Source organism: Podarcis raffonei, chromosome 1 (genome assembly GCF_027172205.1).
Source record: "Podarcis raffonei isolate rPodRaf1 chromosome 1, rPodRaf1.pri, whole genome shotgun sequence".
Classification (NCBI taxonomy): domain Eukaryota; kingdom Metazoa; phylum Chordata; class Lepidosauria; order Squamata; family Lacertidae; genus Podarcis; species Podarcis raffonei.
Window position 1 is genome coordinate 5,005,477 of NC_070602.1, and position 17,445 is coordinate 5,022,921.

General features: G+C 44.1%; 1 protein-coding gene across 1 annotated transcript in view; it reads right to left on the minus strand.

Annotated features, from left to right (window-relative positions):
- Positions 1–17,445, minus strand: part of LOC128402100 (maestro heat-like repeat-containing protein family member 2B) — an 80,372-nt gene that overhangs the window by 47,552 nt on the left and 15,375 nt on the right. The window contains exons 9-18 of the mRNA XM_053365954.1: positions 17,262–17,331; positions 15,951–16,067; positions 13,227–13,300; positions 12,574–12,696; positions 11,238–11,345; positions 6,280–6,418; positions 5,678–5,718; positions 3,450–3,603; positions 2,130–2,176; positions 878–985 (exon numbers count right to left, since the gene is read on the minus strand). Coding sequence (XP_053221929.1) covers positions 878–985; positions 2,130–2,176; positions 3,450–3,603; positions 5,678–5,718; positions 6,280–6,418; positions 11,238–11,345; positions 12,574–12,696; positions 13,227–13,300; positions 15,951–16,067; positions 17,262–17,331 — 981 coding nt within the window. The remainder of the gene's footprint in view (positions 1–877; positions 986–2,129; positions 2,177–3,449; positions 3,604–5,677; positions 5,719–6,279; positions 6,419–11,237; positions 11,346–12,573; positions 12,697–13,226; positions 13,301–15,950; positions 16,068–17,261; positions 17,332–17,445) is intronic.

Sequence of the window (17,445 nt, forward strand, 5' to 3'; positions counted from 1 at the left end):
GTCATACAAAGTTCACACAGAAGCGTAATATTGTTTACCTTAACTCGCCTGTGGAAACAACTCAGAGGCTATTAAAGAAAGAATGATAAGAACAAGAAGATTGAAAGATGGGACTGGTGAACACTAAAAGCAGCAGAAATATGAGATGATTGGACCCTACTGAACTCGAAGCATGGGAACACCCCCCAAAAAATTTACAAATTGGCAAAATATTTGGACTTTATGATATGTATTTGTATAATTTGGAATAATTAATGTGATTTGATTGGATTGTTAAAATGGAAAACTTAATAAAAATTATTATTAAAAAAAGGGATGACATGTTTCCAATCTTAGCTTCAGCTCTTGGCATTTCCACATCAGTTTGCATTAAAAAAAGAGAAATCCTCGTGAAAATTTCTCAACATTTTAGTGTGAATTTCTCCTAATACATATTTCTGTATGCAGCTTTGTCCTGGCTAAGGAGGACTCTCCTAAGGTTGGGCAATATATCGATCTATCTTCCAAAACCCGTTTGGAGTCCATATTGTGAGATCGGTTTCCTAATTTTTGACCTGGTAATATATCACGAATCATGATGTGAAGCCAGTGAAACCAGTCAATGCTTCTCTCGATTCCTGCAGCCCCTGCTAATTCTGCTGGCTCAGCAATCCTCCAGCCTGGTGCCATCAAAAGTCCCAATTTGGGGGAAATTGTGAAACCTGTCAGTGCCTCTAAATAACTCCATCCATATTTCAGACATCATGATATATCGCGATGTTTAGTTGGTGATATATCATGATGCTGAAAACCAGATATTGCCCAACCCTAGTCCAGACTTCATGCCTTTTGTTAATTAATTAGGAACGAGGACAAATGCCTTCGAAGAGACACACACCCTTTCGGGGGACTGCTGGGCATAGCTTGTCATCTGACTTTCCAGTTCTCTGCTCAGATTCTGGGTCCAAGTGTTGTCATCAATGGTTTCCAGGGTTCTTCTCAGGAACTATGGACAAAAAGCAAAAGCAGGAACAAAATATGTTGCCTACCATCACTTCCCAAACATCCAGGAAAATCTGAACGTATGACAACTGATGTAGGCAGTGCCGTTTTGGCCCATTTTACTCAAAAATAGCTCCAAAACATACAATTTGCAAAAAAAGCTCAGCAACCTTTCTGTCCGGAATGGTAACCCTACATTTGCAAAGAAGGGAGATGCCCTTCTGAAAAACAGGGATGAGGAACCCTTGTGGGAGAAAATTCCCTTTGGGGGTTCAATATTTGGGGGCGCACACCAGATTAGTCAGGCTTTTAATTCAGGAATGCAAACCACCTTATGTAGGAAAAACACATCATTCGGCTGTTTATTCTCCAACCAACCACCTTCTGCCACTCCAGCACTTCACCTTTTCTTCCTCCAACCATAGTCCTTGATAACAGTTGTTGTTGTTGTTGTTTAGTCGTTTAGTCGTGTCCGACTCTTCATAACCCCATGGACCAGAGCACAACAGGCACTTCTGTCTTCCACTGCCTCCCACAGTTTGGTCAAACTCATGCTGGTAGCTTCAAGAACACTGTCCCACCATCTCGTCCTCTGTCGTCCCCTTCTCCTTGTGCCCTCCATCTTTCCCAACATCAGGGTCTTTTCCAGGGAGTCTTCTCTTCTCATGAAGTGGCCAAAGTATTGGAGCCTTAGGAGAGTTACAGTTACTCAACCCAAATTATATAGGTTTTGTAGTGAAGTCTGTGTCCTTGCAAATGGATTTTGCAGAATTTCTACCTCACCTTCCAAGTCTTTAGGACTATACTTCCCATCATTACCTAACATTGGCCACGCTTGCTCGAACTGCTGGGAGCTGGGAGCCCAGCAACAAACTGAGCTGGCTGGACCAATGGTTTGACTCAAGAGCTTAAATCGGTGATGGCCAAACTTGGCCCTCCAGCTGTTTTGGGACTACAACTCCATCATCCCTAGCTAACAGGACCAGTGGTCAGGGATGATGGGAACTGTAGTCCAACAACTGCTGGAGGTCCACGTTTGGCCATCACTGGCTTAAATGAAGGGATAACCAGCCAGTATCCAGGCCTGTTAAATCTTCTTCCCTACCACATCCCCACCTGTTGCAGGTGAAATCTCAGCACTTCCTTACCTGCAGCAGCTGTTTCTCCCATTCCTGGCTCCTGATCTCAGTACTTTCTAGGAGAAAAAGGGGAGGAAATTGTGCCACTTTAGCTGAAACATGAAACCACCGAATTAATAGCAAAATAACATCATAATAAGAACATGGCAATCTGTTTTCTAAAACGTCCTTTGGGTCGCAACATTCCAGGCCATTTCAGGTTTCAAAGGTTAATACCAGCATCCGTTGCAAAGCCACATAATACCCATTCCGCTGTTGTAAGGACTTGATCTTACAAGTCACTTAGTGACCTTGGGCCAGTCACTGCCTCTCAGCCAAACCTGCCTCACAGGGCTGTTGAGAGGGTAAAATGGGGAGCTGAGAACCATGTACACCACCTTGAGAAGAAGGTGGTATTTACAGTGGTACCTTGCAAGACGAATGCCTCGCAAGACGAAAAACGCGCAAGACGAAAGGGTTTTTCGTTTTTTGAGTTGCTTCGCAAGATGATTTTCCCTATGGGCTTGCTTCACAAGACGAAAACGTCTTGCGAGTTTGTTTCCTTTTTCCTTAAAGTCGCTTGAAGAGGTGCAGTTGCGACGGACCGTGCTTCGCAAGACGAAAAACATCGCAAGACGAAAAGACTCACGGAACGAATTAATTTCGTCTTGCGAGGCACCACTGTAAACACATTAAAGTAAAGGTCCAGTCCGTTAGGTCCAGTCCTGACCGCTAGGTCCAGTTGTGGCCGACTCTGGGGTTGCGGCGCTCATCTCGCTTTATTGGCCGAGGGAGCCGGCGTACAGCTTCCGGGTCATGTGGCCAGCATGACTAAGCCGCTTCTGGCGAACCAGAGCAGCACACGGAAATGCCGTTTACCTTCCCGCCAGAGTGGTACCTATTTATCTACTTGCACTTTGACGTGCTTTCAAACTGCTAGGTTGGTAGGAGCAGGGACCGAACAACGGGAGCTCACTCCGTCGTGGGGATTCGAACTGCCGACCTTTTGATCGGCAAGCCCTAGGCTCAGTGGTTTAGACCACAGCGCCACCCGCGTCCCTATAAACACATTAGACTGGCAAATATGGCCACCTGACAGCCAGATATTCAACTCTACTCCCAGGTAAAAAAGAAAAGGGTACTTGTCACTGGTGGAGGAAGAGGAGTGCAGGGGGAGCGCCCCTGGCAGCGCGATCCCAGTGGGGTGCCATCATGGCCGGTCGCCCCTGCCCCCACCTGCTCTCTGCCCCCCGGTGCCGGAGCATGAAGCTACGCCACTGGTGGATGTAGTTCTGTCTATATGTCCAGGGCGAAATTGTTTCTGGGTGGCCATGCGCAAAGGAGGCTTACCTGTTTGTATCATCGCCTTGCTTAGGAAGGATTCCCAAAGGAATGGGATTTGTTTGGCCCACAACTTGGTGATGGCCGTGTGGATGTTGCAGTGCAGGGCGTGTAAGAGTTGCAGCGCCCAGCTCCCTCTTTGGTTTGGATTGGACGCCAAGACCTGTCGGCAGGAGAGTGTGAGGAATGAGGATGTTGTTTTCTCCACAATGCTGCAACTGCTAGACAACCCCAGGCAGCCCAGACTTGCTTGCGCTCCTGGCTAGAACAAGCTTGCGGTTAGAATGCGTGTAAATAAGGCAGACGCAATTTCTGGCACCGCGGAATCGAGTTCCCGTGCTGTGCTGCCATCGTTTAGCGCAGTGTGCGTGGGGACTCGCCGAGTGGGCGGCTTGGTTCGGGGGCGGCTTGTGGGTCGGTTAAGCGACCCCCATGGGCTGCTTGTGGCCTATGGGCCTTAGGTTGCCGACCTCTGGTTTATTTGTAGGCTTCAGCAGTTACACCTGTAACTGGGACAACTAGTGGTCAGGATGTGGCTGTCGCTTGCAGTGGTACTTCGGGTTAAGAACTTAATTCGTTCTGGAGGTCCATTCTTAACCTGAAACTGTTCTTAACCTGAAGCACCACTTTAGCTGATGGGGCCTCCCACTGCCTCTGCACTGCCAGAGCATGATTTCTGTTCTCATCCTGATGCAAAGTTCTTAACCCGAGGTACTATTTCTGGGTTAGCGGAGTCTGTAACCTGAAGCGCCTGTAACCTGAGGTACCACTGTATGTTGGTGCATAGGAACATAGACCAAATAAGGAATAGGGTGAACAGGGGGGGCAGGGGCCCTCAAAATCAAGTTTAATGGAACAACATTAACAGGGGCAGGGAGCTTAGTAAGATACAGTGGTACCTCGGGTTACATACGCTTCATGTTACAGACTCCGCTAACCCAGAAATAGTCCCTCGGGTTAAGAACTTTGCTTCAGGATGAGAACAGAAATCGGGCTCTGGCGGTGCGGCGGCAGCAGGAGGCCCCATTAGCTAAAGTGGTGCTTCAGGTTAAGAACAGTTTCAGGTTAAGAACAGACCTCCGGAATGAATTAAGTTCTTAACCCGTGGTACCACTGTAATTAGGTGTTCAGGATAGGTTGTAAACTTCTGAGTATCCAGCCAGAAAAGAGGGAGGAATAATGTGGCCAGGTTGAGAAAATGTAAACTACTTTGGACATCCGCTCTTGCAGGAACGTATTATATTCAATAAACTCTTTGCTGCTTCACCAATTTTGTTCGGATTGTATTTGAAGGAGAGGGGTTAAGGGTCTTAGGTCGGAGCCACTTCTTACATCTTACAGACAGGAAGCGCAAGGAAGTGCTCTGGAACCAGGATCTGAACACTCGCCCCTCCACCTATGACTCACAGCAAACAGTTCATAGAATCACAGACTCCTAGAACCGTAGAGTTTGATGGGACCCCAAGAGTCATCTAGTCCAACCCCCCACAGTGCAGGAATGACAGCTAAGGTTGCAAAATTCATGGAAGCTTCAATTTAGGAGTTTAGGGCTCTAGAGTCACTATCCGGCAATAGACCTAACAAGTTTGTGCAGTACACAGTGCCGGATTTACGTATAAGCTAAAGAAGCTATAGCTCAGGGCCCCACTTTCGTTGGGCCTCCTAAAAATATACTTCTTTTTAATTGTATTTCACTATCAATATACTTCTTCTTAACTGTACATTTCCAAAATATAAAATGTACATTTCCAAAATATAAGATAAAAAACAAAATAAAACCTACATACAGCAACAGTGTTTTGTGTTGTGTAGGCTCCTATGATGTAAGTCATGGATCCCGCCTGCTATCCTGCTCCCTCAAACATCACTGGTTTGCTCCTTTCTATATATAGGGTGCCTACATTCTGCATGGACTGGCTGCATGGCAACATGTGCAAATGGCTTCAGATACCTATTAGGTCCATCAATTACCATATGGCATATATTCAACACAAAAAAACAGCGACAATTTGTTGTTGACAAAGGACAGCTGGACATATCAAGGGCCCCATGACCATCAGTAGCTTAGGGCCTCATCCAACCTAAATCCAGCCCTGGCAGTACACTTCAATTGAAGTTCCTATATTGATGATCAATAAATATCCAGGGGAAGGGGATCTGATATATTGAAATGCATCACACTTGCTTATTTTATTTTTCAAGGGGAAAATCCCCTGCTTTTTTTACTCATTCCTCACCAGAAGCCTCGCTACCAATCCGTGGGCGCTTGGAAGGCCTACTAAAAAGAAAAAAAAGAGGAAAATTCAGTACGCCTGGCTTGGAAGAACGGTGTGGTTTTCTGCCGTTGGCTTCATATATAGCTCCCACACTGGCCCACTGGTGGGAAGAGAGTGGAGGGTGCCTCTCAGCGCATTGCTCTCATTCAAGCACATGGACTGGCCTTTGACTGTTGGGATATTGCCAGGGAGACGGAGGCATCAGGCAGACCTCCATGACGTCTCTGGACGATCTCCGGTCTCCCGTAGAACAGCATCAGTCAATTAGCGACACAAGCCTCAGACACATTCCAAGACTCGTGCACATCCTTTCTGAGGAGTTTCCACAACGGAAGATTCAGCCAGGAGAGCATATTTACAGCTTTATTCAACGTAGATCAGAACAAAGGAAAAACATGACTGCTTGCATCCGTGTCCAGGAAAACAGAAGCCAGAACAAAAGCTATATACAAAATGGAAACTCCCAGTGAGAAGGAAGTAAATAGGCATGTGACACACAGCAGCCTGTTCCCTTTTAAGGTAGAACGGAAATATCCTAACATTGACAACCTCCTGCCACAAACCTCCTTTGCAAGAGCCAAGGAAGAGTGTTGTGTCGTCCTCTCGGCCGAGGGCCATTTCTTTCAGGCATCTACAGAGCGGGGTCAGCGTCGGGGTGTATGGAGCTGGTACAACGAAGAATAGGAGCCGTGGCCACAGAGCCTGCAAAGAGGAGGGAGATGCAATTAGATTTTTTGCTCCGATTGGCGCTGGGTTCTGTTTTACTGGAACCACTGTGATGATAGGCTTAGCTAGGGCTGAGATCAATATTCAGCAGCTGGGGTCAATGGCAGATTTCGGGTGGTTCCCCTACACAGGGTGCCAAGCAGAGGAGGCACATAATAATAATAATAATAATAATAATAATAATAATAATAATATGCCTGTTGTCTTTGTCCATGGAGTTTTCTTGGCAGGGATACTGGAGCGGCTTGCCGGTTCCTGCTCCAGGTGGATCACGTTTGGTCAAAACTCTCCACTATGACCTGTCCAACTTGGGTGCCCCTGCATGGCATAGCTCATAGCTTCTCTGAGTTATTCAAGCCACTTCGCCATGGCAAGCCAGTGATCCATGAAGGGATCATCTTAAAAAGCAGAGACATCACCTTGCCAACAAAGGTCCGTATAGTTAAAGCTATGATTTTCCCAGTAGTGATGTATGGAAGTGAGAGCTGGACCATAAAGAAGGCTGATAGCCAGAGAATGGATGCTTTTGAATTATGGTGCTGGAGGAGACTCTGGAGAGTCCCATGGACTGCAAGAAGATCAAATCTCTCCATTCTGAAGGAAATCAGCCCTGAGTGCTCACTGGGGGGGCCGCTAGGGGTGCATTGTGTGGGTCCTGGCTCTTCTGGACGCTGTCTCTGACCGCGCACTAGTTGCAGCAACTCGAAATAAACAATTAGAGAGAGAAGCAAATGCACATATTTCAAGTGAAGAACGGGAGTGAAGACTGCTAACTGAAGTGACCTCTGTGAAAGTAGAGCGACGGGTTGGATTTAACAGGAATATATCTGAAGAAGATACATCAAAGATACATCAAAGGTTTGGTATGTCGGAGCGGGACTGGATGGGGGAAATTTTTTTTTTCTTTTCTTCTATGTGATTAACCAATAACCCCTCCCCTAGAAAGAACTGTTGCATAACTGACCTAAGCAGGATGATTAAAAACTGTGTGGAAATGAATTACTAACCAAAAGTTTGGTTTATGGAGATCGAGAAAAGAACAAGGGCTCTTGGAATGATGCAGTAATAAAAAGGGAGTCTCCATCTTGGCAGGTTCTGTCGAAAGATTTATGATGATGATCGGGAGGAGGAAGCTATGGACTGGCAGAACCTCAAAGGACTGAGAAAGGGAGTGACAGATCTGTGAAGATTAACGAGCAAAAACCCACACAGGATTACAATTTGTTTTAACCCGCTTGTGGAGACTATCAGAGGTCACAAAGAGAAAGGAAAAATATATGAAAATAACAAGAAGAGATGTGGAAAATAACAAGAAAGGATTGGATAGAAGGGTGAACACTATTTGGAAAGATTTGTGGACATTAAAGCAGCAGCAACAACAAGAGGATTGGATCCCTTTCGGAACTTGAAATATGGGTACCCCCAACAAAAAATTTGTAATTTTGTAATTTGGAATTTATGTGATTTAATTTGATTGGTCTGTTAATAAAAATTATTTAAGAGAGAGTCCCATGGACTGCAAGAAGATCAAACCTATCCATTCTGAAGGAAATCAGCCCTGAGTGCTCACTGGAAGGACAGTTCCTGAAGCTGAGGCTCCAGTACTTTGGCCACCTCATGAGAAGAGAAGAATCCCTGGAAAAGACCCTGATGTTGGGAAAGATGGAGGGCACAAGGAGAAGTGGACGAGAGAGGATGAGATGGTTGGACAGTGTTCTCCAAGCTACAAACATGAGTCTGACCAAACTGCGGGAGGCAGTGGAAGACAGGAGTGCCTGGCGTGCTCTGGTCCAGGGGGTCACAAAGAGTCGGACATCATAATACCAAAGTCTGCTTCAGGGCCGCTAGGGGCGCATTGGAAGATGGCCGACAATAACATCTCTCCGGCCCACACGAGGTAGTTAAGAGGCTGATATGGGAGTATGCAGCCTCCCTTGTTCACCCAAGGGAATGGGGAACACTGTCTTGCCTGTTGTGGTCATAAATCACTCCCGGATTCGAAAGAAGGGGGTGAGGGCACTAGGCACAAAGCCCTTGTGTGGGTCCGGCTCTCCCGGACGCTGTCTCTGATCGCGCGCTGGCTGCATCAGCTCGAAATAAAAAATTAGAAAAGAAGCTAATGCACATACTTCAAGTGAAGATCGGGAGTAAAGACTGCTAATTAAAGGGATCTCTGGGATGTGGAGCGACGTGCTGGATTCAAAAATAAATCAAGAAGAACCATCAAAGGATTGGTATGTCGGAGCGAGACTGAAAAGAGACTTTTCTTTTTTTGTCTTATGTGAGTACCCAATAACCCTTCCCCCTAAGAAAGAATCGTTGCGATTACTGATCACAAGCAGGAGGAGTAAGAACTGTGTGGAAATTAATTACTAACCAGAGATATGGCGTGTGGGAACATCGAGAAAGGAAAGAAAGTTCTCTGTGACGCAATCATAAAAAGAGATTGTTATGGCAGGCCTGCCCGCAGGAGGACTGAGGGGGAGGAGGACTATGGCTCCTTACTATATCGGAATGTGAGATCGGCCTGGCAGGGCCCCCTGAGAAAATTTATGAGAGCAGCAGGCTTGTGGAAACCAGGACAGACTGTGGGAAACGTTTTGTACGGAGGTGTTGAAATGATGTCTGTCTATTTTGATATGGCTCTTGAATGAGTGTAAAATCCACACAGGATATAACAACGTTTGTTTTCAACCCGCTTGTGGAGACTATCAGAGATCATAAAGAAAACAAGAAGATGAGGAAAACAACAAAGAGAAGATGGAATAGAACTGTGAATACTATTTGGTCAGAACTGCGTATACTAAAGCAGCAGCAAGAGAGATGTTTGGCTCCCTTTCGGAGCTCGAAGTATGGGTACCCCCAACAAAAAAATCAAAATTTGGCTGTGTAATTTGGAATTAATGTGATTTGATTGGCCTGTTAATAAAAATTATTTTAAAAAAATAAATAAATACCAAAGTCTGCTTCTGTTGGGGTTGAGAAGCTCAGGCCTTGGGGCTCAAATCTTACCCCTTCCCAGAAGCCACAGCCTCCTGGAGTGATTTTTGCCTCTCAATTGCCCCGAAAGAGGATGGAGAGATGTTGGGGGTTCGTAGACGCCACTGTGCAATGCTCCACCCACTTATGCCTTGGGCCCCACCCACCACTGACGTGCGGCCCCCAGTAGGATCCTCGTAAGGGAATCTGGCTCTCAGGCTGGATCTGTCAATTTCGCTTTTCTCCATTTCTCATTGTTCCTTTCTTTTTTCAATAGATTTTATTAAAGTTTGAAAGAAAGTATGCGAAGGTTGATTTTAAGTATCCAATACCTTTTTATAAATCAAAGATAAAATAAACTAATCTAAATAGAAACACAGGAGGGGTTTCTCATTTTTTCCAGTCTCAAATTCAGTTCTCCACATTTTGCAATTTCTTTTAAAGACCTCATGAAAATTTATCAGTGTTTGGGTGCGAATTTCTCCTAATGAACACATTTCGTATGCAGTTTTGACAAACGTGCTCATCTTTGCAAGCGATTTCCCCAAACACAATGCATTTTAAAATGTTATTTTCACTAACACCTAACCGTCCTTTGGCAAACTTCCCCCTAACACGAGCATTTTCAAAGGATATGTGAGTTTCAGTTTGCACCTTGCATCAGAAAGAGCTAATTTGATCGGTTAGCCCAGGGGTCAGCACACTTTTAAAGCAGGGGGCCGGTCCACTGTCCCCCCAGACCTTGTGGGGGGCCAGACTATATTTTGGAGATAAAAAAATGAACGAATTCCTATGCCCCACAAATAACCCAGAGATGTATTCTAAATAAAAACGCACACTCTACTCATGTGAAAACACCAGGCAGGCCCCACAAATAACCCAGAGATGCATTTTAAATAAGAGGACACATTCTACTCATGTAAAAACACGCTGATTCCCAGACCGTTCGTGGGCCGGATTGAGAAGGCGATTGGGCCGGATCCGGCCCCCGGGCCTTAGTTTGCCTACCCATGGGTTAGCCTTTACATGCAAGCTGAACTGAATCTCTCCTCTGCGGTATGTGGCAAGGAGCTGTTATGGAAAAATCTAGTCGCAAGGCTGCTCAGTCACCCAGCTGGTTGGGCAGAGCCCGCGGGTCCCTGCGGAATAAAGGAAGGAATCCAGCCAACCAGAGCAAATATCTGTAGACCAAAGTTTATTGCACAATAGGTTCAAAGAGCAAATTTGAACCCCGAGGATGGGGTGACAAAGACTTTTAAAACTTTTCCACCGTATTCGTACAGCATCATCGCTACATCACTGACATGTCACAAAAGGGGAGGGGTTAACCTTGGCAAACATGTCCAGACAAGTCCTTGGTGCAAGATTAGCATAAGCAGACATGGCAGGGCAAGACTCAGGTATAAGATTAGCATAGACAAATATATCTTAAGTACCCACCACCCAAAAGTACAATAGAAGTTCCTTTGCATGTTTGGAGCCTGAGGCGAGTCAGGTGATGAGATTTGGCTTCCTTTGGCTAACAATGAACCCAGCAGTTGTCACCTCTGAGAACTTCCTGGAGTCCCTTTTCAAGGGAAAAATAGCTTTGGAATGGAGGAAACTGGGAAAGGAGATGATTTTATATTATTTTCAAAGCTAGGTAACTTCCCAGAGCTGTCAAGTTGAAAGGATACATTCAGGTACTGTATAATATTTGTAATATTTAACTTTAAAGATGTGCCCCCCCCGTAATTTCTGTAACAGAGCTCTCACAGACCTGTGCTGTGACCCAGGAGGGGTCTTCTCCCATGAAAAACTCATACGAATCACTCACTTTGCTCATCCCTTCCGCAGAGGTGTTCAAATTCTCCAAGACGTCGATGCAGAGTTCCTGAATCCGTTCTTCTTTCTCCTTCTGCTCGACTGCAGGGTCTTTCCCGTGCTTTGGCAAGAGAGGCAAATACAGTGGCACCTTGGTTTAAGAACAGCTTAGTTTGCGAACAACTTGGATTAAGAACGCTGCAAACCCGGAAGGAGGTGTTTTGGTTTGTGAACTTTGCCTTGGAATAAGAACATGTTGAGTGTGTTCCATTTGTTATTGTTTTTTAAATATAATTTTATATTAGTTTTTTTAACATATCATTTTCAACAGTAATTAAACATACTTTTACATCTTATTCAAATTTTTTCCATCAATCCTGTCTGAAAAATTTCCAGTCTAATCTCTCAGTATGCATTTCTTATCTTCCCTATTACATTTCAAACTCATAACCAATATCTCTATCTTTTTCTACTTTGTAACACTTCTTATATTTCTCCTTACAAAACTTCTTGTAGTCCTACTAGAGTAATTTGTTGATTACAGTTGCTCTTCAAATAGTTCATATACTTCTTCCAATCTTCTGTAAATCTCTGGTCCTGCAGGTTTCGAATCCTTCCTGTCATTTTGTCCAATTCTGCATAGTCCATTAATTTTGTGTGTTCCATTTGTAAATTGAGTCGCTTGCTGCTATGGGAAAGCACGCCTTGGTTTAAGAATGCTTTGGTTTAAGAACGGACTTCCGGAACGGATTAAGTTCGTAAACCAAGGTACCACTGTAAGTGGCTCGACTGAGGAGAAGAGGCTTTTGGAAGAGGGGAATGGGGACTTGTGGTCCTCCCAATGTTGTTCAGAAAACCGGGCTCAGGGCGGCTAACAACAAATTTAAAACAATTGATGCAACAAAAAACAGTATAAAATACAGTATAAAACATGAATAACAATAAATTCAGAATTAAAAAATCAATTTAGGGGGGAAATCCATCTAATAAACATTAGATGATCATCAGGGCTAGCTGGCTAAATTAGTCCTATTTGGGCCAGCAAGGAGACCAGGGGAGAATTAGCTGTGGGATCCCAGAGCGGGTAATCTTCATAAAAAGGGGAGTGGAAGGGAAGGAAGGGGAATAAAAGATCAGGCTAAGTTCAAATTGAAAGCCAGGCGGAATAGCTCTGTCTTACAGGCCCTGCAGAAGGAAGTTAAATCCTGCAGGGCCCTGGTCTCCTGGGAGAGAGCATTCCACCAGGTCGGAGCCATCACTGAGAAGGCCCTGGCCCTGGTGGAGGATAGTCTGACTTCCTTAGTCTCCTATATTGTCAGAGCCTTTTAGCGGCATGTTTCCTGACTTACTTGATGGCTGATGTGCACTGTGAACTGGCTGAAGATGTAGACAACCATCTCCCACACCGGACATCCCTCGACGTTTTGAGAGCAAAGAAGCTCTTTGATGAAATGCAGGAGTGCTTTTCTCACCTGTGGCAGTGGGGAAAGCAAAGTCATCTCACCTTTAGAAAGGCGATACCACAACACCATTCTACAAATCTAGGGCACGATGGCATTTGGAATCCTGTGTGTGTGGTTCTGGTCGCCTGAGCTCCCAAAGGAGTTGGAAAAGGTTAGGGCCACCAAAATGATCAAGGGGGTGGAAGTTGACGCCCCTATGACGAAAGGTTGCAGTGTTTGGGGTGTTTTAGTGAAAAGGCATGTAAAAGGAGACATGAGGGAAGTTTGTAAGAATTATGCATGAATGAGGGTAGAGAATGAGGTTTTCTTCCTCTCTCTTTGTGGACATGGAATGATGGAAAATTCAGGAAAGTTAATAGAAAGAGCTTCTTCATGTGGCAGAGAGTTAACTTATGGAATTTCCTCATGGAAACCACAGCAACTGGTTTTAAGATAAATTCTACCTCAAACAGTGAAGGGAGAAGAAAACTGTAGCATTTATCTGTCCCGAATCTTCCAGAATTTCAACAACTCAAGAAGAGCCCCTTCCCTCGTCTTACCCCTTCACGGTGGTCGTCCAGAAGACATTTCACGGCTTCCACAATTGGCTGTTTCTTATTTCTGCTCTCACACGCTAGAAGAGGCAGGAGATGGAGAGCGGATTTCAGTGGGGCTCCAACATGGACATTTGTCAGCTCCATCTCATACAAGCATCCGTGAAATAATAATAATAATAATAATAATAATAATAATAATAATAATAATAATAATAATGTTAACCGCGTTGAGACTCCTTCGGGTAGTGATAAAGCGGGATATCAAATCCAAACTCTTCTTAATAATAATAATAATAATAGTAGTAGTAGTAGTAATAATAATAATAATAATAATAATAATAATAATAGTAATAATAATTTATTTATACCCCGCCCATCTGGCTGGGCTTCCCCAGCCACTCTGGGTGGCTTCCAACAAAATATTAAAATACAGTAATGCATCAAACATTAAAAGCTTCCCTAAAAAGGGCTGCCTTCATATTTCTTCTAAAAGTCTGGTTGTTGTTGTTCTCTTTGACATCTGGTGGGAGGGCGTTCCACAGGGCAGGAGCCACTACTGAGAAGGCCCTCTGCCTGGTTCCCTGTAACTTGGCTTCTCGCAGTGAGGGAACCGCCAGAAGGCCCTCAGCGTTGGACCTCAGTGTCCGGGCAGAACGATGGGGGTGGAGATGCTCCTTCAGGTCTACTGGGTCGAGGCCATTTAGGGCTTTCAAGGTCAGCACCAACACTTTGAATTGTGCTCGGAAACGTACTGGGAGCCAGTGTAGGTCTTTCAAGATGCGCCCTTCCTTGCAAAAAATGTTGCAAAAATTGATGCGCCCTTCCTTGCAAAACCCACCCAGCCCATTCCCAGCTCTAGTTGCCCATCCCAATGGTCCCAAACCACATGCTTAACTGGAGCTTAGGAGCATTGGATGATCAAGTTTGAAGGCATCTCAAGGGGTACCCAACCTCTTCCTGGTTCCGGCCATGGGCTACTTACAGTATTCTTGGTTGGTGGGGTTGTGGGTTCTGCCTGGAAAATGCCTAGTGAAAGTGTTAAGTTGTGGGTGAACATATCAGAAGACACAATGATTCTTCAAACAGCTCTTGTTTATTCACAGGCCAGAACAGAACTGAACTGAAGGGTTCAGCCAGCCTGCTTATATAGAGCTCCACTACAACGCAACAGTAACCACTTTCTGTAATTATCCAATCACTGAACGTCACTTTCAATCCCTTATTTGTATATGTGGACCTGAGTGAAAACTATCTACAGTATCCCCCTGCTGGCCCAGGGTGAGAACTTCAGTACATAACAGAAAGAGATCCTCAGGAACATCAGGAACATGGCTTCCACCAAGTCAGAACCAAAACAAAGGGAAAGGTGCCAAGACCATAACAAACAGCGGACAGTGTCACAAAAAACCCCAAACAATAGAAATAGTATTAAAACCATTTTAAAACAAGACTGCATGGAACATGAACATGTATTTCTTTTAAGCTGTTTTAAATTGTTTTCCAAATTATGTAATGTTGTGTTTTCATCCATAGGAACAGTGCAATTTAATTGTTGTAATCTGCCCTGGGACCTTCGGGTGAAAGGTATGTAATGATAATGATAACGGTGAAACAATTACTGCAAATTATTATGTCTCCAGGATTGTATCCCAAATCATGCTTCATTAGAAGAAAATGTTGAACTTCTCTCTCACACATATTCATTTTACAAACAGTCTTGTTTTCTTGCTTATAAATCAGTTTTAATAGCATTTTCAATGTTCTGGGCTTCCGGCGACTTTCGCTCTTCTATTTTATACTGAGACAGATCATTGATCCATCTGTCTCAATACTGACTACATTGACTTGCAGCGGCTGCCCAGGGTTTCAGGCAGGGGTAACCCCCCCCCAACAGATGCCAAGGCTTGAACCTGGCAGGGGTTGGACTGGAGGAAGCAACCTTCTGCAAAGCTACTAAACAATAGCCCTTTCCCAGGTGGTCTGTTCCACCATCAAACAATTTGTCCCATGAGCTATATGTGCCTTTCTCAGCTACATTTTTGCACTGACTGGGGGGACTTTCGGGTTCTGGTAAAAAAAACCACAAAGCAAATCATGCAAAACTGAAGCCTGACCAACGCTACCTGAAAACGCTCTCTAAAAGCTTATATTAGTTTTTTAACATATCATTTTCAACAGTAATTAAACATACTTTTACATCTTATTCAAATTTTTAGACTTCCATCAGTCCTGCCTGAAAGTTTTCCAATCTAATTAGTATGCATTCCTTATTTTTCCTATTACATTTAAAACTCATAACCAATATCTCTATATTTTCCTATTTTGTAACACTTCGTATATTTCTCCTTACAAAACTTCTTGCAGTCCTACTAGCATAATTTGTTGGTTACAATTGCTCTTCAAATAGTTCATATACATCTTCCAATCTTCTGCAAATCTCTGGTCCCGCAGATTTTGAATCCTTCCTGTCATTTTGTCCAATTCTGCATAGTCCATTAATTTCGTCTGCCATTCTTCTTTCGTCGGAATTTCTTCTTGCTTCCATTTCTGGGCTAACAATACTCTTGCCGCTGTTGTTGCATATAAGAACAGTCTGACATCTTGTCTATTAATGTCTTGGCCTATAATACCAAGTAAAAATGCTTCTGGAAAAATGCTCTGTAAATGCTAATATTACTCTTCTATGCACCTAAGCCAGTTATATGGATCATGGACGCTGCTACTTACGGCCGTCATTGCCAACAATCATTTTCAGATGCATTAAGAACCCCACACGGATATATTCGGAGTCCTCCTTCATCTGAGTCTGCAAAAAGTCCAAAGCATCGACGGGACAGCAGCCGACTGCAAGGAAAGGAATGGCAAATTTGGGCAAGTCAGACTTCCCATCATCCCATCATCTTACAGACCATCATTATCATTATTTTGCAAGTGTGTATGTGTGGGTTTGATTCAGCTCACGTTTAAAAGCTAGCCAACCTAATTCACCGTTTCCAATACAAGATGAAAACACCAACACGTAGCGATCTTTTGCCCTTCGCCCTTCTCTGAATTTTGCGATGTAGTTCTCTGGCCAAGCAGTGTGTACAAAAATTCATCTACCGCAGGGCAGTGTGCTTCAAAATGCACACATTTGTGCATTTTAATATTTTGTTGGAAGCCGCCCAGAGTGGCTGGGGAAACCCAGTCAGATGGGCAGGGTATAAATAAATTATTATTATTATTATTATTATTATTATTATTATTATTATTTTGATGAAAATTAGATACAAAAATGTATTTGGGGACATAGCTTTGTCAAGGTGTGTTATTAGGTCAAATTGTGAATGCAAAAACGTGTCCATTAAGAGAAATTTGAACTAAAATGGTGAATTTTTGTGAGCACTAGAATAGATGGATAGATAGATAGATATAGATAGATAGATAGATAGATATAGATAGATAGATAGATAGATAGATAGATAGATAGATAGATAGGTCTGATGTGGAAATGTGGAGAAATAAAGATTGGAAAATGAGAAACTGACAGAAACTACAACGGACAGATTCATCCAAGACCTAAGACCTGACATCTCTGAGGAAAACCAAGAAGGAAATAATATTTTCAGGTCTCTGGTCTGGGGGTGGAGCAGCCGGAACCCTCTCTTGTTGTAAGACTCTAACTCCCATCAGTCCAGCATGGCCTAGTGAATATCTGGGTTTGCTGTTGTCTTTTTGTATCTTTATTTTAGACCTTGTGTGCTTCGTGTGGAAATTGCTCAGTTTGGTTGTGTGTTTTTTAATGTTTATTTATTGTTTTGTTGCAATGTATTTTTTTTCATGCTGCAAGCTTCCTTGAGCATGGCTTCAATGGTGGAACGATAGCATACAAATGGAAGGAAGGAAGGAAGGAAGGGAGGAAGGAAGGAAGGAAGGAAGGAAGGAAGGAAGGAAGGAAGGAAGGAAGGATATTTACGGGTGATGGGAGCTGGAGTCAGGCAACACATGGTGGGTTAATTTGGGGGGGCACAGGTTCTCTATTCCTGCTCCGGCTCTTACCCAAGTGTGCAAAGGCTTCCATAAGGACATTCCGGTGATCCATGCAGAGCTCCTGGTGTTCAGAAGAAGACTGTAAGAAGAAAGAAGAAAAAGGCTGCTGGCTTGAAGAAACCATCTTTTCAGATCAGGAAAGGGCCAGTCATGGAAGAAGGCCCCCCAGCCTGGTTGGAGGATGGATGGCGGC